The sequence below is a fragment of the Haliaeetus albicilla genome, chromosome 14 (genome assembly GCF_947461875.1).
Source record: "Haliaeetus albicilla chromosome 14, bHalAlb1.1, whole genome shotgun sequence".
NCBI classification, from domain to species: domain Eukaryota; kingdom Metazoa; phylum Chordata; class Aves; order Accipitriformes; family Accipitridae; genus Haliaeetus; species Haliaeetus albicilla.
This window is the reverse complement of record NC_091496.1, coordinates 7479615-7500139: the sequence shown is the minus strand read 5'-3', so window position 1 is coordinate 7500139 and position 20525 is coordinate 7479615. Positions and strand designations below refer to the sequence as shown.

General features: G+C 45.1%; 1 protein-coding gene across 1 annotated transcript in view; it reads right to left on the bottom strand.

Annotated features, from left to right (window-relative positions):
- Window positions 1–1304: 1304 nt before the first annotated feature.
- The window catches only part of CAMK1D (calcium/calmodulin dependent protein kinase ID), a 231281-nt gene continuing 212060 nt past the window's right edge, over window positions 1305–20525 (bottom strand). Inside the window, exons 9-11 of the mRNA XM_069801611.1 lie at window positions 13642–13729; window positions 12980–13118; window positions 1305–9134 (exon numbers count right to left, since the gene is read on the bottom strand). Of these exons, the coding sequence (XP_069657712.1) occupies window positions 9013–9134; window positions 12980–13118; window positions 13642–13729 (349 nt within the window). The 3' untranslated portion in view covers window positions 1305–9012. The remainder of the gene's footprint in view (window positions 9135–12979; window positions 13119–13641; window positions 13730–20525) is intronic.

The following is a 20525-nucleotide window of genomic DNA, read 5'->3' as shown; positions in this document are numbered from 1 at the left end:
ACCACTGAGCCTACAGAGGAACCCCTGATTTTAAACCCAAGATGTGAAGGTTTTCCTGGCTGAGATTTTGATTTCATGGTGAAATGTGGGACAGGCCTTCAACTACCCTAAATCTGCAGAATTTGAGCCAAACCAGAAGAGCTGTATTACACAGGTGAGAGTGTGGTGCTGAATAGGAAGCGATGGTCATTGTTCAGGCTTGTGTCATATGGGAAGGCTGTGGAGTCTTTCTACAGGATCTACTGCTCCTCCTCACACTGCAAACCATGTGTCTGTGCCTCAGTGTTACAGTCCCCCTCCAACCCACTCCCTGCTAGCGTTTTTGTACTTGGATGTACTTTTCCAAAGATGTACCTTCCCATGGATGTGCTTTTCCAGAGCACAAATGGGAGGTCATCTCATGTCTCCCAGTACAGCCCAGCATCTAATCCTAGTTCTGTGACCACAGGTACCTACCACAGCTTTCAAAGAGTAATCAGATTGGTTCTGGTTGTTGTTTCTTCATTCACAATATAAAAGCTATTTAAGTAATTTGCCTTTCTCTCTATATTGCTATGAGCTGGCCATTATCACTGCTGTTCATTTCAGCTCTGCTGCTGAACCAGATGTCTAAAACCACCCGGTTTTGACCTCAAGCAGGAGCCCATTCCCATGCTGGGTGCCCAACAATGCTTGTCTGGGCATAGTGATTTTGCCAGCTATTTTTAAAGGGGAAGGAATTCTTGTGTGCCAGTGAGCAAAAGCCAGAAAAGCAGAAATAAATGTGGGGAAAATTAAGACTAAGAGAGGGAAATAAAAAAGCAAGTCATAACACACACTGGGAACATGGTCTGGAGGAAAAGCAAGCCAATGATTGGAGCACACACAACAGTCTTTGGAGCCCACTGCTGACTGCAAAGGGGCTCAGAAACACTAGCAAAAATCCTGTCTCCTTTCATGATTCCCACAAGCTGTGTGAGTCACTAGGACCAGCTCAAAGGTGCAGTGCTCTCCAGCAACTGCATCTCCTTTACCCAGCCCCACACAGATATTCTCAACCCCCAGGAGACAGCCATGTCTCTGTACGTTGACATTCAGCATCGCTTCCAGCAGCAGCTTTAGAAAACACCTGAAGGACAAATCACCTTTTTTATTCATTTCCCCATGGAGTAAATTGGGGAGGAAATAATCTCACTGTCCTTTGGGACATAAAGGGACATTGTTGCATAAAACACAAAGGAGCAGCGGAGCAGCCATAGAAATGATTCACTCCCTTTCTTGCACAGGGGTGGAGACTCATGAACTCAAAACCATTAGACTTCACATCAGGGTGATTTAATTGGATTTATTGGAGGAAAACAATTAGTCATCCCTTCAAATTGTCATTATGATAGAAATCTCGATATGTATACATGATTGTCAAGGCAGAGAACCACTTGCGACGTAGCCCCATTAACAATTTGCAGTATTGCAAACTCATTATGCAGATAAAACTTTTGCGATGTCTTAATACATGCATGGAGTAAATACACATTCTCCCTTCTGTTTGGACATGGATGCTGTTATGAACTTGTATCAATCACAAGACCTGCAATATTAGGCACACTGACATTCCTTGATTAAGATTTAAGCCTTTGTAGAAAACATGCTTGCATTTTCCTTAAAAGTCACCCGAGAGATGTTTTGCAGTTGGGGATATTTGGGGAGTCACTGGTCTGGGCAGACTGGGCTTTTTTTCATTGTTTGCTGACCTAAATCAAATATCTATCTAAAAAAAGGCCCAAACCGACCAAAATGCTGTTTCTCAACTAGAGGCCAATGTACAACTGGATGCTGATGTTGCGTTGACCAGAAACATGAGTCACACCGTATCTCCCACTGAGCTACAACCTTCCACGCTCTTCACTTTGGAGGTCATGCTACAGCTTATCTAGTAAGACGCAGCGTGCGGGATGCCATGCTGGGCTCAGTGGATGCAGATGAGAGATGGAAAAACTCTGAGCTACCCTGAGCGCTCCTCTAGGAGCTCCCACTCCCTGGGAATCACGGCACACGTCCACCTCCTCATGGAGCCTTGCACCACGTGCTGCCTCAGCAATCTGAACTCGGGCTGATTTACAACCATTATTAATGATGACTTTTTTTTATGCTGCCATGTAGTGGTTCAGCAATGGCACAGCATTCTGGCTGGACACCAGCCTTGAAAGTGGGCTCATGAATTCTTGGTGCTTTCACATGGAGCAACCCCTTGCATAATTTCCAAGGACTGATATTTGCTCCCTACGCCATCGGCATGGTGCTTTCTCTCTGGCCCCGCTGCTTGGCATGCCTTTGCCAGGAACCCAGAGCAATTTCCCAGCCCTTTCAGATGGCTCTGCTGTGAGTATTGAGAATTTGAGCATCTTCCACACTAACACAGCAACCACTCTGGAGGTGGGACCAATGCCCTGCTGATGCTGACAAGCAGATTGGGCCAGAGATACAACAAGTACCATGTGGCCACCCTGTACCCTGACTTAGAAACACCAGCACATATGAAAATGGGCCAATGATTAAGGGAAGAGAAGGCAAGGGCATGATTTCCATGTGGAAGAAGGAAAAGTACCACACCAAACTTCCATGGATAAATGGTGGTACTACATGGAGGTTCAAAGATTAAATGCTAATATTTGGGTGGTGATGGTTTGGAAAGGATTGGGTAATTAGCTCAGCTCTCTGCCCTATTTTGTGCAGGCAAATAATCACAGCATCTTGGTCCCCAAAATGCAGTTCATTCTGCAACAGGTAAGAAAGAAATATCTTGCAGGAAGAGAAAAATACTAAGTATTGAGCAAACCAGTCTAAGTCTTGACTAAGAAACACAAACCAAACGAAAAGAAAGAAAAAGCAAAGAGACACACCAACATGCTTCTTGGTAGTCCTGAGCGTTAGCAACTCAGGGAAGGAATTTTTGATGTGGATCAAATTTTTAAGCATTGTATCAAAAAAGGGACCCTCCCCTCCCCGACTCCCTGTTTCTAGATGTGTGTACATGACTGCTGCATAGTTTCAAGCTGCTCTGGATGGTGACTCTTCCTGTACATGCTGCAGAGCATTCAACAGAAAGACAAAATACATTACCAGGCTTTGCAGTATCTTGTTTACAAAACATCAGCTTTTGCATTTACTCAAACTTAACGATGAATTTCAAGTTACAGATACATTGAGTCATTTAAAAGCAAAACATAGAAGTAATCCCCTCGAAGAAAAGGTTGGGTTGAATGTACTTAAAGAAAAGGCTTGGGAAATACAGAAACAGTGAACAGCAGTTTAATACATGCAGTGCAGTATCATGCATTTATTGGACATTTGATGTCATCATTAGTTCAGCAGTGTTTTTTCACAATGCTTGCGAGCGTACATGCCCTGATTTCACTCTGGAGTATGGAAAAAAATGTAAGAGCCGCTCTTCTGACTTTATCATTTATGAAGAAGAGGAAAAAAATAGCTACCTGGACAGATCAGTGGCACGGTTCGTGGTGGGGAAGGGGTCTTGAAAACCAGTCCGGGCTAAAAAGCCTTTATCCTCCATTACAAACACTATTTACACACTTTGACCCAACCGTACAAAGTCGGACCAAAAAACCTGAACCAACTCCTCATCTCCCACCGGTGGGATCTGTGATTCCTGGGGCCACAACACACACACACACATGCACACACACAAGCACACATGCGTGTCACGGAGACCGGACCACCCCGGCAGACAGGATGGGAAGGCAGGACCCAGCGGCAGGGATGCAGGGAAAAACGAAAGGGATTGTGTAAAACTGGCTGCTGGGCAAGAAATATGGAATGACTGATTTACCAGGGGAAACTCTGTTTGTGCAATGTTTGTGAGCAGGTTGCCATTTCCTCACTCAGCCATTGCTCACAGTGATTTGCCAACTCATCCTCCGCGCTTGGTTTTCATGCTGTTTTCCTTGGATACTGTAGTCTCCGTGTGTGTTTCTGCTTTTTGCTTGAATGAGTGTAACTCTTAGCATCAAGTTTCTGGTGCAAATAAGCATGATAATGAAGGCAAAACTCCCTTCCTGTGAATAATTTCTGGGATGCATTCAGACACCAATTCAGATGGATAAATATGCATGGGAGCAAGAACATAAGTTATCCCATTAAATAAAAATTTCCATATGCTGAAAGGAAGATACTTCTGTACCTCAGGGCTCAGTCTAGAAACTGTTATTTTGCCAGTAGATGAATCCCCTGACTCTTTGGAAAGAGCAAAAGCAACAGGCTACAGTCTTCATTAACTTGTTGGCAAAGTCAGTCTGGTGTTTTTATGCAGTGCTCACCCAGCACTGCCCAGGGCTGGAGCTGTTATCACAGGGGGAAATAACAGCACAGGTTTCCCTATATCTGATCTAGTTAATGCCAAGTTCACATCAAAGGACAATATTGTCCCTGCTCGCCAATGGCTGAAAGCTATCTGGCTTTCCCTGGGGGCTTGATCCACTAAAAATAGGGTCACACTTAAGGAAGGGGCAGACTTGGAGCCAGCTACCACTGTGTTTCTTGGGCATCTTGGAGGTCCGTGCTCTGGTTTGCAGAGGGTTTGGGGAGAAAAGCCAGCGATCAGGGGCTGCGTTGGCTCCCAGGGCTAGGAAAAGCTTTGGACAAGCTCTGAAGTCCCTCAGGGCTGGGCAGGGGCCCAGAAGGAGGAGAACTGGTTATAGAAAAAATTCTGTCAATAGCCACGGAGGTATGCAGGACACATGCACCGCGGAAACCCCTAACTAATGCCTACTGCAGAACTACATGGAGACGTCTACCAGTGGGCTGACACCCCTTTTTGCTGTTTGATTCATATCAGGAACGAACCTCTATCATTGCTTGGTTTTATTTCAGCACCACAACCATAACAGACACACAAGGCATAGGTAAAATCCTACTTTTTTTTCTGCACCCACTACTCTAATGGCACCTGTACAATAGCAACCAGAACAGAAGAGAAGTCACCAGTAGAGTAACACAGTCTCAGAAAAGCATCACTACCAGGTTTTCCCCATACTCCTACTTCCCCATTAGTCATGCCGCGGGGCCAATATCCATTTTGTGCTGCAGAAGAGGTGATCCAGCAGAAAGTTAGGATGCACTGGGAATGAAGTCACATGCAAAATCACCAGTGGAAGCCCCTGCCACTGCAATACTGACTTTCAGCTTGCAGAGTTCATGGGCAGCCTGTCCTCACAACTTCTTCTGCAGGCTAAGGGGCCAGCTGGAGGTTTTCTAGATTTTTTTTTTTTTTTCTCATCAAGAGCACTGCTGTCGGCATCAGAGATGGTCTCTGTGACTCTGGAGGTAAAAATCAACAATCAAAGCTGCAAGTAAGGAAAAAGAAGGGGAAGGAGCTGAGGAAAACAGGTTACAAAGGAAAAACACATTGGTGCCAGTAAAGTAAAGCAGAAAAGGGTAACAGGTGAGACCAGGCTGAAGTCCACATTGTTTATTAGGACAGCCCATTGGGAAAGAGCACAGAGGGACTTTTCTACCTGCTCCTTCATGGCAAGACCAGTTGGAGATTTTTTTTTAATCTTGTATTTTGGGGCTACTAACCCTTTCCCCACATGCACACATTATTTACTCCTGGTTTTGCATTCGTCTGTGAGGGTGGCTGAGCAGAGGTGGATTGGGGCAGGGGAAGGACACACAACGGCACTGGAGCATCCCCGGCAAGCGATGCTGGAGTGTTTGCCGTAGCAGGCTGTGCTGCTGAGGGGCAAACGGCTCCAGCCCCCTCCATAAATCTGGCCTGGGTGCTGCTAAGTTATCTCAGTTAACAGATTTGCCCAGATTTAAACTGAGAAGTTTTAACCAAGAGATACTTCAGGACTCAACAACAGGAGAGATCTCTAAGCATTTGGTGAACCCCGGTCAGGTCGCCAGCTGTGTTTCACTGATACAAAAGAAGAGCTTCCCACCACCCAAAATTGTAGCAGAAGGAAACAATTTTGCTTTTAAGTGCTTCTGTTTCTTGTCTTAGGATCCCAGCAGTTGATAGCAAGCCAAAGAGAATGACGATAAATTACACAACTAAGGCAGAATATTACTTGCAGGAAGGAAAACATATCACCCTAATTCCAAGTGTGGAAAGAAAGAATACCCCTCCCAACAAAAAACACAGAAAGCATCCAGTAACAAGGGGCAGCCAGCATATGGGACCCCCCCGCCATCTGCAGGACAGCATGTCTGCCTTTGCTCCCATCACTGCTCTTTGTTTTGTAGATGTAAATCCATTTGCTTTTCTTTTTTTTCTGCAAGATACATTTGGACACTGTATTTTGATTAGCAGCCTCAGCAACTACATCAGGTTCAAACCAGACCTCAGGTTTCAGAAGAGAAGGCAAAGAGGGAACGCTTGAGCCCTAATCTTTGAAACAACTATACAAAGAAAAATATTGCCTAACCAAATCCTGCTTTTGATTGCACGTGTGCAAACGTGGGGAACTCCACTGATGCCAGACCGGGAGACTCCCTATTTACATCCCTGAAAGTGGAGCAGAATAGAGCCAGCTGGGTTTATGAAATCATGGAGATTCAACATAACTTGAATTTCTTGGGCTAGGAGTGTCTCCTAAAGTAAAGCTTCCTTACTCATGCTGGCAAAATAAAGTGGCCTTAGAATGAGTTTAAATTGTATTGTATTCATTTTCGGATACTTTTGCAACAAGACATAAAGAGCTCAAAGGGTAAATGCTGATAAAGCTCTTCCCACTCTTTGTCAATGGGGCAGGAGTATACGGTGGCAATGGGCAGGGTATGGGGACAGGACCGTGACTTGCAGCAAGGAGATCCCTTGCCCTTCAGTCCGCCTGAATCTTGGTCAGAAGTCCTCACCGGGGAAATTATATGGAGTCTGGCTACCAAGCCCTAAGACACCAATATCTGTCATCTTTCCTAAAATGAGAAGGTGAAGCCTTTCTGCATGAGCATCCATGCCAGTTGCAACACGGTGGGGGGTACCAGGGACTCACTCAGATGTGCCACAGCCCTCTGAAAATGGGGAGCAGCTTAATACTGAGGATACTAGAGATCTATCTGGGGCAACAGCTTTAAGTGCCACCAAAGGAGTGGCTATTTCAAACAGAGTCAGCGCCCACTGCCACCTGCTTTTCCAGCTTTTACCACTCCAACTACGATGGATGAAATCCCAGCTTTGCTGGTTGAAGCTAACTGACCGAAGCTGAAGCAGGATTTTGAAGTCTCAATGAAAAATACGTATCTTATGGCTTTTCCCAGCACAGTCACTATTGCCTGATACATTCAGCTGTGTCTGTGACTGGCTTTCACAATTTCTTGTGCAGGATAAATGAGGCAAGCGTGGCAATAGAGCACGCTGCGGGGAATGGCTTGTGCCTCTGGCAGGGGATGGACCTATCTGGGGTGCGAGAGGCTCACAGCGGCCAGGGAAAGGTGCCTGCCTCTGTCACCTGCCTCCTTTCTCTCCTCCTCGAAGGAAAATCACAGCTGGGAATGGCATAGAAGTAACCCAGAGCCCCTCGGCAAATCTGGGCAGATTTGCTCTCCGCTGTTTCAAGCTGCTTTAATGCACAACAGTCATGGCGGCTGTTCCTAAACGATGCATCAGCACACAGATCCTGGGAAGTGCATGTATTTAGTAATGAAAAAAATGGGGAAATTGAGCTTGCTTTTGTATATGCTTTCCTTCTGGGGAGGAGGGGGAGGCAGTGCCACCACTGCCCCTGCATGTGCCCCTGCCTTTTGGTAAGGTCCTGCTTTCCCAGCTCAGTGCTCCTTGGCCAGAGCATGATGGAGCAACACTACACCAGATCCTGCGCTTTTTCACCCAAGAACCTGCCAGTGCTTCACAGAGGGGTGCAAGCATCACCGCTCTCCCCAGGGGTAAAACCCAGGCATGCAAAGATTAAGGTCCAAGCTTTTCTATTCAGTTTTCCGTACTCAGTTTTGGCCACTCTGGGAGGTGCTGAGCACCAGCAATGCCAGGCAAAGCCCCGAGGAGCTGCAGGTGCTCAGCACCTCTGGCTTGGAGCCCTCGGGCTAGATGTGCCCCACGCCAGAGGCCAGGCTAGGAGGAGGCTGGTGAGTTAAATGTCTTGCCCAAGGGCAGCACAGCGAGTCAGTGGCAGAGGATGACTACGACTCCGGGCGCCACATCTTCCTTTTCTTTCACTCTGCTCGTAACACACAGTGACTCAAAGGAGATAGGAGCTGCAGGATGAGACGGTGCTCTGTCATTTCATTTGCTCAGCTCTGGTCGGCTCCTGACCAGCACCGTGCATCTGCCTCTCCTCTGAAACAAGGGTGCTGCAGATCCCCAGCACTACAGGAATGAGGCCAAGGATGAGCCGACTCCTAGCTGGTGGGAATTAAACTCTCGCCGTGGCTTTCGAGGAGGAGGAGGGGAGGGAAAGCAGCATTTTCTTAATCTGAGCAGTAACAACTCCGCTAAAGCCCGACAGACTTGCAGTCCAATTTGAGGAGCAAGAAATGGCATGCCATTGAAATCCTCCCATGTTGCAAAGTTAACGTCAATTCCTACCTACAGAAATAGCCTATCCCCCAGCAAACTGGAAGGAGGGACATTACTGGAAGTACTTTTTAAAAGAAAAAAAAATAATGCTCAGAAAAGTATCTCTATTTAAATAATCCAGTTGAGATGTTCGTAGTTAATGGAAAAAAAATACAACATATACTGTTACCTACACCGAGAAAAGAGTAAATCACTGGGGAAAATAATGAGTGTTCATTAGTTAGAACATTGCTAGACTCACATATATATATATATATTTATATATATGTATATATATGTACAGCACCAGAGACTGTTAGATCCGTTCCCCCTGGAGTCATTGCAGTTTGTGATAAATGAAACATTTCAGAATTGCAGTATAAAATATGGCCATAAAAAATCTTCTTTCTTCTAGTCCTTCGCTGAGCGTGCACCGCAGGGTGGGATCACGCAGAGGCAACCTGCCAGCCCAGCCGCCTGCCCGCTTCTCGCCGCCCCGGCTCTCACTTGCTCCCTGTGTGCACTGTGGTCACTGTGGTGGGTCTGGGTCTCCGGTCCCCTCCTACCGCAGAAACGCCTGAAGAAGCAGATGAAACAAAACTACAGAGAGTGGATGGAGACATACCTAAAAGGAAAGCCAGAAACAGAGTTAGAAATGTTATTTTTGGAGGCGAGAATGTGGGCAAAGCTGAGTTTCTTTCGTAGCATGCTACAGAGCGGAGGGGACCGCAGCTGGAGACGGTGCTCCTGCTCTTCCCACAGCGGTGGGTTGGCTGGGTACCTCCACGGGGCATCTTCTGCCCTCCTGGACCACAGCTGTTCGCCTACTGACACCACCAGCAGTTGCATACGCGTGTCGCAATGAATAAATGTCCACCTTTGGTACGTGTTCGACCAGACCGATTCCACACTTCTGGAGCTGAAGACAAAGAGTTGTGGGATTCAAAAATCCCTCCAGCATTGTACTTGCTCAGAATAATTTTCCTCATGAGCAAGTTAAAGATGATTAAACTTCTCATCATGGCCATCTAGCTAAACGAACAGGCTGTGCACCTGGATTAAAAGAATCTCTTTTCATCCTGCAAAGCTGCTGATAAAAAAGTACAGTGGGTCAAATTCGTTGCAGAGTTCCCATAAACCTAGAGGGAATGTAAATTTGTGTGACTTGGACATCATTCTAGCGACAGCTTATGTCGCTCCAGGTTTTGCCAGTACGTCTCCAGGACTTCCAGCTAAGAGATGTAGATTGACATAGGTTGAGGACTCAAAATTTACCCAGGTAGTTCCTTTTGAACTAATCAAAGACTTCTGACAGATATTTTTTAGGAAAAAAAAGGGGGTTTAGCTAAATTAAAATGTTTATAGAAAGTGCCCACTTCCAGTGAACCCTCCACCGCAGCTTTAAAAAACAAAACTCTCCAAAGCATAACCCCTGAAAACTCAAAGTAGGCTGGGTTTTGAACGACAGATTCAAGCTTTTGCTATTCCAGCGCAACATCAGCAGTTCCTATGGAAAGCATTAATGAAGAGAAATAAAATAAATTCTTGCCAGAGCTTTCTACGGATGAACTACCCCTCTCCCAGCAGCTGTTGAGACCCCACAGGGGAGATCCTTAGATTTTTTGCCGGCACACGCAGCTCTCCATGCAGTTTGGCAGCCTTGAAGGCACTGATGTGCAAAGGTAGCTCTGGTGTGAGGAAAACTGCCGAATGGGGACCCAGCATGGTCACCTTGCTCTGACAAGGTGCAGGCTCAGTATAATTAGAAATACAGTTCATCTTTCCAGCCTGGTGAATAAAGGATGGATGAAATCTATATCAATATATTCTCAGACTGGATTTTGATAAGGCCCCTTGACTACTCAGATCTTTTTGATGCTTGTTACAACTTTTAACTACTTTTCCATGCTTCAAGGTGGCGTTTCAACCTCAGGGATGACTATGCTGTACCTACACTTGGCCACATCCCGTTTCCCAGCAGTATCGACATTTGACACCTTGGCTTCACGCTGCAGTTTATCTATTACATTAAAAATACAGAGATCGAGGTCCTGTAATTGATCTAGGCAGTCCAATCATGTCTAAACAGAATAAACCAGGCATAGACTGAGATTCAGGCCAATACACTTGAGAAATCCCAACTGATTCACTTACTTAGACTTTCCTGACAGGTAGCATAATCCAGCCTAATGCATCATCTCTGCTCTGCCCTAATACAGAGAACAGAATTAGGATGCAGCCTGACATACCCTACTCTCAGGCAAAAGCTGTATTTAATTGTCTTCAATGATGTGAAATTGCTGCATTTGAAACTATTTGGAGAGCTCATTAAATGTCTATTAATAGCACTAGGCAGTATTATATTTTGTAATGGTGGTACAGCTGTTTCATGTAACTTGCTGCATGGGATCTTTCTCGTGCAAGAAATCTGTCCCCAGAGAAAACCACTGAGAAAGAAAGAGGCAGGACAGAGACCTCAGAGGTTTCCTTTTTCCCAACAGGAGGTATTGGGTGGAGTGCATTTGATATGTCAGCTCCCTCTTAATGTCACTCCTTATATTTGCTGCTGGCTCTCCTCGCTGGTTCTCTGGAGCTCCAGCATCTCCTAACTCTTTAATTAATTTCTTTGAGGAAGGGAAGCTCTTCTGTGTTGTCTACCAAGCTGGATGTAACCTGGGATTCTTGGAATCTTTCGATACTTTTCTGCCTCATATTTCTGACATGAAAAAAATTGACCTATCTTAACACATCTGGTTTTATCCTTTGTATCCTGGCTGACTTCTCCACCACTGCAAAATGTGGTCGGATTATATACAGGGACTTGCTGGATTCTGTAGCGGTTAAACAGACTTTGTTCTCTTCCCACCCTTCTTGTTCACACGTGTTTTTCCATTACTATTCAGACAACTCAATGCTATTAATTAACACCATTTGAGATTAATCAAATGCATGGATGGAGATTAATCACCTACCAGTTTAACAGCAAAGCATGCCGTCAGATGCTCTAGACCTAACTGGGGTCCCGCTTAGCCATACTGCAGCAGGAACCAAAATAAAGGCACGTTTCTCCCCTGTAATGGGTCTTCTACATCGCTGCATTGCCAGTGCATGGTCAGAAGTGTTTTGTGGCATGTCAGCGCTGCAGGTGCCTTTGCAGGTGCCAGATGTGTGCCAGTAGCACTGTGATGCTTTTTTGGCAGCAGCTGTAGGATTTGGCACTGGGCATTGCAAACTGGGCAGTGGGCGTGAAACCCCATCAGGCCCAGGATGCAGAAGGAAGGGGCTTTCCTCTGGCTCAGCCACAGCACAGGCTGGGAAAAACATCTCACGCAGCGCCCAGAAGGCAGATCCCGCCCCAGGCATGGGAGAAACCGTGCCCGTGACAGCAAGAGAAACCACAGCTTCCATACAGAGCCATGGGGACTGTGGCTGGTGGCATGTCCTTGTCAAGGAGCAGAGGTTGGCAGGCAGGGGTGGCAGAGGCAGATAGCAGTGCCATCCAAAATCCATCCTGAATATTAGGTGCTTTCAGTTCCAGAATAGTGTGGGGTATAGCCTAGAAATGACCACTTCAGTCCCCCGTGAAGTAAGCACTGACTTGCAGTTCTGTAAGCTATTAGAGTTCCTTTTTGGTGCTGCACCTTAAAACAATATCCTCTAATTGTAAAGTCCACATCCCTCCATTTCATGATATAAGAATCTCTACAGATGGATGGAAGGAAATAAAAGAAATGCTCAGAACAGAGATTCATTGCAAAGGACGCACTTCTGTCTTCCAAATGATCCATTTGCTGCCATGTCTCCTTCCCTGGCATTCAGAAAAAAATATATACCCCAAGCATCTGACTCCATCAGGCAGCTTGCAAATCTCAGTTATAGCATATAACAAACAAGGCAGTGGGCCAAGTCCCATTGTGGTGCACAGAGCCTGAGTCTGGCTCAGACAAATGAGCCTCTTCGTATAGGAGCTTAATTTGGCCCAGGAAGAGGGAAGCTGGGTCAGACTGGCAGGATCAGTCTCCTCCAAGGAAAATGGAAACGGAAAGTAAGCCAATTTTTACAGAAAAATGTCTTATCATAATACTGGAAACTCAAACATAAACAGTTTGAGTAAACTTTTTCAGTTTTCAACCAAATACAAAACTTTTTTGCTGTCGGTGTCTGGATCTTTTTCCCAAGTGAAAGTCCTTTTTCTCCACAAGAAACAGTGTTTTTCTCTCAAAAATGCATTGAGCTAAACCATCATTTTTTTCAGTGCATAAACTTTTCCAATTAAATCGTTATTTTTTTGGCCAGCTAAAAACGAAGGCCTCGGTCCCTTTTCAGTCCTTATTTTAAACACCTGCTTGCACAAAGCCGAACCTACTGGCAGCAAGGACTGCAGCCTGGGGAGGTCAAGGAGAAAATGGGGATCCCGGAAATTTGCTTAGCTGCCACGGTGGGAGCTTTCCCGGGATGTCAGCTACTCACAATCTTTCCGTGTGGCTGCGTCGGGAAGCGGCGCGGCGAGGCTGAGGGTGCTCGACACGCTGGCGCTCGCACTGTCCAGGCTGCTGCCGAGGTGTAACCGTCTCATGTGTCGCACGACTGCTGTGGCGTTAAACGCTTGCTGGAGCGAAAAAAACCAAGAAAGAAAGAAAGAATAAAAATTGGAGGCGGAAGGGTTATTTCTGCTCCTCTCCTGGCTGCTCAGAGTTGTCAGAAGTGAGTGAGTCCATCATCTTTCAAACTTTTCCCAATTTCTAGTTTCTAAGCTAGAAACAGGAATATCGAACCATACGCATTTCTGCCCTGGTCCTGCTCTCCGTCGTTCCTTCTAGCGCTCAGCTGGGATGCAGCAGCCTACAAGGACTGCTTCATGTCCCCCTGCGCTGCTGACCAAAACTCCACATATAACCATGGGTGCTTTAGCTATGAGCAGCTCCAGCCCCACCTCTCATTACGTTTATATACCTGGCTAGTAGCATCCTCTATAAAAGGTCCTGCAGGGCCATGTAACCTAAGCCTGGACCAACTATTTTGACCAAAATTCTGGGCCACAAAAGCACTAAGACACTGAAAGGGTGGTCATATGGCTGCCGCATTAGCAGAGTTATGTGTCTAAGTGTCATCCCTGAGGACAGGTCACTTACTCTCCATTTGCTTTTTGCAAAGTTCTTCCGTATCTGAGCGCTGACCGACTCGTGGATGTTTTTGTTGAGTGCTGTATCACCAGCGATCCTGAAACGGACAGACAAGACAAATGTAAGAGATCTTTTGCTCTCCTTGAACAATCTTTCTTCTTCTCCTCAACAGAGAAGGCTGGTCCAAGGTGTGATTGCTCCTGCAGTGACAATGATTTCATTCACACGAGGGCTCAAACTTCCCACCGCTGTCTCTGCTGGCAGCAGTGGTGGAAAATCTGGGGCAATAAAAGCAAGCGTAGATAAGACTTGTAAGTCTGGCAGCTACAAAGAAGTACGACCTTATTTTGTTGGTGCGCGGCTGCTTTCTGTCACCATTACAGCCCTAGATGAAAACATTGTACCTTTTTTTTTCTGTACATCTAGAGATTTAACATCAACAGGCTGAGACTACTTTTAGCCTCAGCCATGCAGCAGCTTCCAGAGCCACTCCAACCTGTCTGACTTCTGTTTGCACTAGGGATTTTCCTGCCACCCTGCAACATACATAGCCATTCATCATGATTAATGTAGATTTACAGTAAAGCAGATACATGGACACTCACTAAAGCAGCACAGGCTGCTTAGATTAAGCTGAACAATGTTCAACCTAAAAACTTGACTGATCTTGTGCAGTTTCTTTAACAGATAAAACCACATTAAAATATCCACTAAACACAATTATTTCAAGGGAATTTTATTGATTCCTTTAACTCCTCAAGGCATGAGCTCTGTTGGAAGAGTAGGCACCACAGGGAACTGATGTTGGGCCATGTGCTGGGGTAATTAGTGCTATCTAATGTAGGTGATGCCAGGAAGCAAAGACTGCTTCCTATATTGTATGTGATGTTTTCAGAAATCAATTTTTCAGCCACAGTGTAGAAAACCAATGTCCATTAGCAACAGAAAATTGTAATAAATTGAATAATCTATCAGGCACAGAGCTTCTCAGTCTGGGGACCTCCAATAAAATAATCTAAGGGTCTGGGGGACTCAGCGGTCATCTAGTCCTTCTCCCCTGCCCCAGCTCTGTCAAAATAAATTTGACAGATATTTCGCTAACCAGTCCTTAAAGATCTCCAAAAGATGGAGACTCCTCAGGCAACCTATTCCAGTGCCTCACTATCTCCCAGAAGGCACGGAAAATTGTTTATTCCCTTTGTCTTTGAAGCATTCTTTCACGTATTTGAAGACTGTTATCATGTCTTCTCTCCGTCTTCTCTTCTCTAGACTAAACAAACTGATTCTTTCACTGTTTCTTCATAACTCATATTTTCTAATCCTCTGATCTAGTGAGCTTCTCTGGACTTTCTCCAACTAGTCCATGTTTTCCTGAGAGGGCAGTACCCAAACTGTTCGCTGTTTTCCAACTAAGGCAGCAGAATGGCAGCATTGCTTTGTGTCTCCTAAAAGATGAAGCTCTGCTTACATACCCCAGCCTTCTGTTTCCATTTGTGTGTGCCATGAATTGAAGACATTCCTTTCATTTTGCCCAGATCATTCCAAACTGCGACCCTGTTCTTCAAAGGACATGCAGCTTTTTCTACCTTTGTGTCAATGGCAGATCTAAGAAGAGCTTTCTGGGACCAGTCTTCTCCAAATTGCTCCCCTCCTTCTTGCTGGCAACACTCACCCAGCATGTCAGAGAGATGAGATGAACTACTTACTCCTGGGAGGAAGGTGAGGGACTAACCCCCCATCTCCCAAGAGTGGAGAGCCACCAATCCCATCCTGTTGCAACTGAGCGGATCTATATTGAGTTATTCAAGAGTGGGGTCATGGGCAGGGTTCCCATTCAGGGTAGCCTACCTCCAACTGGGAAGGGCACTTCTCTGACCACCACCGCCACACAACCTCTATCTCAAGTAGACAGAAGAACTTGTACCATGAGCAAAGCGTGGCTCCCAAATGGCACCTGGCACCCTCTCTTGGGTCCCTATGCTGTTGATGGAGAAAGGGAGGTGTTTGACTGAGGACTGGAAGATCTTCAGATCTTCCTCTGAAGAGGATTCCTTCTGATCACCTCTCCCACTGACAGGGAGGCCAGTTGGTCTGGATTTCCCACTGGGGCCAGGTGGCTAAAAGCTTGGTGAGGCAGTATCTAGGTAAAGCATCATGTTCACTGTTCCACCCTCTGACCCTCACAGGCAATATTGCCAGGCCCAGCACAGACCCTGATGGAACCCCTGCAGTATATACTCCCCGATGGATACAAAGCCCAGCTGACCTTGCACCCACCAGAACAGTGCACTTTCTGTATTTCTCTAGCATGAAATCATCATGTGAAGCAGCTCCTACAGCTTTACCACAGCCACACCTAACATGACCCAAATGACATGACACAGAGTGTCCCTGACTGTCTCCAGGTCACTTCTATGACGAGCTGACCAGAACCCTGAGAAGACTCTAGCTGTATTGCCTGCCCCGCACAGCTCGCTGGCTCAGGTGCACAAGTGTGTGCAGATTTGCGTCCACTCTCCTCGCACACCGCTCAGCCTTTCGGTGCAGACGGGCCCTAGCAGAGTTTCCCGGTGGGAATGCAAACTGCTAGTCAGAGTTACTCCAAAATGTCACGAGCACTCTGCTCTGTCCAAGAACACCTCCTCGGTGAAGGGAGGTGCCCTCAACAAACACCAGCTGGGAGCTCTGACCGTCCTACTACAGATCTGCAGAAGAAAACTAAGCCCAACACTTAATAAGTGGACAGCTACAAGCCAAAGTATCCATTCAGTAACTGATCAAAAAGACCAAGCTGCGAAGAGAAAATTTGCAAAGATCATTTTTCCTCCAAATCTAATGAAGCATTTTGCTTTATGAACAAGTTTGTTAACAAGCTGTATAAGCACAGATCATGTTTCCCGTTTGTCAAATTTTATTCTGGAAACATGGACAGAACAAGTTCTTGGGGTACGATACCCTTGCCAGCTCTTCCAGAAGATCTTTCCTGCCAGTCTCCACAAGGACTTGCAAATGCATTTTTGCTATATGAAACTTTTCATTGGGCGTGTAGCTCAAATACAGGCAATACAATTTTTTTGAGTTTAGGGATCATTTTCTGAAATGCTGGTGGTTTCAATAAGAAACTGCTGGTTCCAATAGTTCACAAACTGTCTTCTACCACCACTAACTCTATGTTCACTATGCAATACTCATAATTTCAGAAAAAAGTTTTGGTATTTGGGTGTTTCCCAAACAGGCAGAATAGTACTTGTTTAATTCACAAGGGGATGGACAGACATCCTGTGAAGCTCTCAGAAGCTACAGCGGTGGGGACCATCCTACAGCTAAGGTCTCTTCAGGAGCATTAGCACCTTGCAGATGATAGTTTTTAATCAGAGCAAAGTAACAGCAGTGCTGGGGCTAATTTAGCATAGCAGGATCCGCTCAAACACGTGCTGGTATGCTGAACAGCGTGGCTCAAAACGCAAGCCCGGCTGCCAAAGCCGAGTGTGGGATCGTTCTCCAAGCTGTCTCTGAAGAGCTATCCTGTTAACGGTGCAATGCTGTAACATGAGGACTGTGCTTTTATACTGTATTTTGCACTTGGAGGATCTCAAAACTTTTATAAAATAGTCACGGTGTTAGAGTGTTTATAGTATAGTTTTACTTCTAGGAAAACAAAAGAAATGTTAACATCCATTCGCTGTTGGTGTTTTGCTGGAGATGTGGTGGTTTAAGGATACAGGCAAGAGCGGTGGAGGTGAGCAGGTAGAAGTCATATCTTTTATATGATCAGCTGGTAGAGTTTGAAAAATGAGATAAGCTTTTGGGCACACAAACCTACCCCGAGGTGATAAGCATCATCACATCTATACTGAATGTATTTAATCATGAACTTTAGTTCCCATGATGAGAAGATAATGCATGAAATTTAATAGAGATACTGGTTTTAGAGCACACTATAATCACCCTTCCACCTTTCCCTCACTCACCAAGTCCACAGGCCATAAACCATCTTGCTTATCCTTTTAGGACAAAAATACCTTAGCGCCTTCCTTGTTCCCTCCCCTGCACAACATACGCTTCTATAGGAATCAGCTCCATTTTCCCTGAGAAACAGCCATCTTCTGTTTCAGAGATGATCAAACTGATGCATATCTAGTCAAACCCTGAGCAACAGTTCTTGGCTTTGCAGTTAACTTTGAAGTTAACTGTGTCAGCACTGAAGCTTGTTTTTACCAACTATACCAGTTGGCCCAGTAAAAGGTATTACTTCTACCTACCACACACGCATACAAAACCAAAATTAAACAAATCAGAATAATGCATGATCTGTTATCATGCTGAGCATCACCCAGAACCAAACAAGGACTGATTAGCCCAACTGGAACCTGGCTTTTCTCTTGGGATCCCCGTTTTGCAACACCTGAAAGCAGCTACATCCTAACAATGGTTCAGGAACTTTGTGTTGAAGGTGGTCTTACATGCACTTGTAAATATGTAAGCATCTCAACACACAGAATTGGATAGCAAGGGCCACAATCTGACAACTGTCCATCACAAATACTTCCACTGAAGCAAAGAAGGGTATTTCTCATGAATAACCATAACAAATCTAGCCCTGCACATGAGAGGAACCTAATCTAATGATCACATATTATTTCATAGTATCTAATTTATTTTAGCTCTCTAACTGGGTTCAAAGCTATCACAGCAATTTATCTGGCCGTACCACTTCTAAGCTTCGAGAGGAACCTCCAACAAAGACAAACCCAGAAAATTTCCTTTTGAATGGTTCTTTGTTAGCATACTGCAAGCATATGTCTCTCGCATCCTTCCTGCCCACGACGGCAGGCAGAGTCTTTCATCTACCATTATTTTCTGAATCTTCATACTGAAGGCAGCCAACTCAAACGCTGCGCTGGCCAAACAGTGCTTGGAAATACTCTGGAGTATGATGGCAGGAAACATGGAGTTAGCTGTAATGGATAATGCTGAAGGATCATAACTCTTCTATACATACACACACACACACGTATATACACACACGTACACACAAGCATGCATATAAATATACACACGCACATACTGTATCAGTGATGCTCCAAAATAAATAGAGTGCAGGGACGAACTCGATAAGAGTTTGATTTAATGTTGTAAACATCAGCAGTTCCCTTCAGGGAGCTCTTTTCACACTTCAAACAACATTGTCTGAGAACTGAGCTCTTTGTAAACCATGTCCTTTCCCTGGGTGGAAATTATTATCTGGCTTGTGCTCTCTGGCACATAATAAACACTCAGGGTCATGGTCACAATTTGCAGAGGCTCAATCCTTGCCAAAGCTTCGCGATTCTTCGGCGTAGGCGGGAATGGACGTCGGCACATCCCAACTATCCGCTCTCCCTCTACACAAACAGTGGGGAAGGGTGAGGGCCACACTCGTACCCGCAGACACAGGTGTCTAATTCAGGTGCTATCACCTCCTCCTCCCCTATACAGTCTATACATGGAGGCGATACATACATCACTCTCTAATTTAGATGTCCCAGGTTGCCTTCGATGCCATAACCAGCTTCAGCACACAGCTCTAAATCCCATATAAGGTCACTTGGGTAATGCGTGACAGAGCAAAAAAATTCACGGCACACCTTCCAATTCCTGTACTAGCTTCCTAATTGTTGGACCTTTTCCTCACCCTCTGAGGACTGTTTTCTTTCCCTCTGACCTGAGCCTGGGGGCTGAATTTGGGGCTGCAGGACCCAGCTTGACCTGACGGGGAGCGCAGTGTGATCCTATAGCCAGAAAAAACAGGTCCTTAAGTTTCTGCTGCTCACCCTTAATCGCTGCAGCCTGAGCAACTGCCCTAAACAGGATGTGGGTTCTGACGTGGCAATATATTTAATAAACTTAATTGCTGTCATTAATACGAGCTAGGGAAACATTAAAATGTATCAAGCTGCAGCAAAATTATCCCACTCTTGTTACTTTCATTTTCCACGTCCTTTTCAAAAAGTCACAGTGGAACAACTAAGCGGAACATTGCACCTTTGCAACACACCATAAACAGCACAAACCTCAGCGAAAGATAAGCTATAAAACAAATAACCTTTCCAATGGAAAGCATAAGTCGGCTGTATATTAAGCAGGAGAAATCTGTATAAATGGACAGATTGTACAGGCTAGGGTGTAATTATTATACCAACAAGTTTTACATATTGTACTGTTTCAGCTACCATACTTCACTGCAATTATTAGCCTCCTTTTCTGCCAACTCTGAGTTTAACATACTGTCCCCCTGCCAAGGCCATTTGATTATAAATAGCAAAACATCACGTAAATGCAGGCATGTGGGGAGCAGATACAGCACAGAAAAGTGGGCCATTGGGAAGAAGTATTTACTTTTTTTAGGGTCTGATCCTGTACAAACATTTGATCATGTGAATAGCTGGCTATTCTAGAGCAGTTTCCCGAAACTCAAAGAGATGACTAACCTTAAAGGCACAAATATAATATCTTGCAAGATCCAGTTCTTGCAAGCCTTATTTGGAAGTTTTTAATAAAAACATGGTAACTAAAATAAGAGGTATATTTTGGAATCAGTTTGTTCTTCACAAATGTTATACTTTGAAACAAAAAAATCTCATGGCCAGGTAGCCATCTCATGCACAGTTAACTATTTTTATCACAATCAGATTATAAAGTATGTGTTAAGTACTCATGATTTGATACATATCTTCCTAATTTGTGGCTGATCCCAAAGATCTGATACTGCAGGGGCAGATTTCACAGAAGGAAGAAAAATGGAATGCTGGAAAATGTCACTACGTGGAGTCACTTCATCGTATATATTAATTATCTACCATTTGCACAGCACCAGTGACTTGGTACTGGTGAGACAAGGAGACAAACCCCAA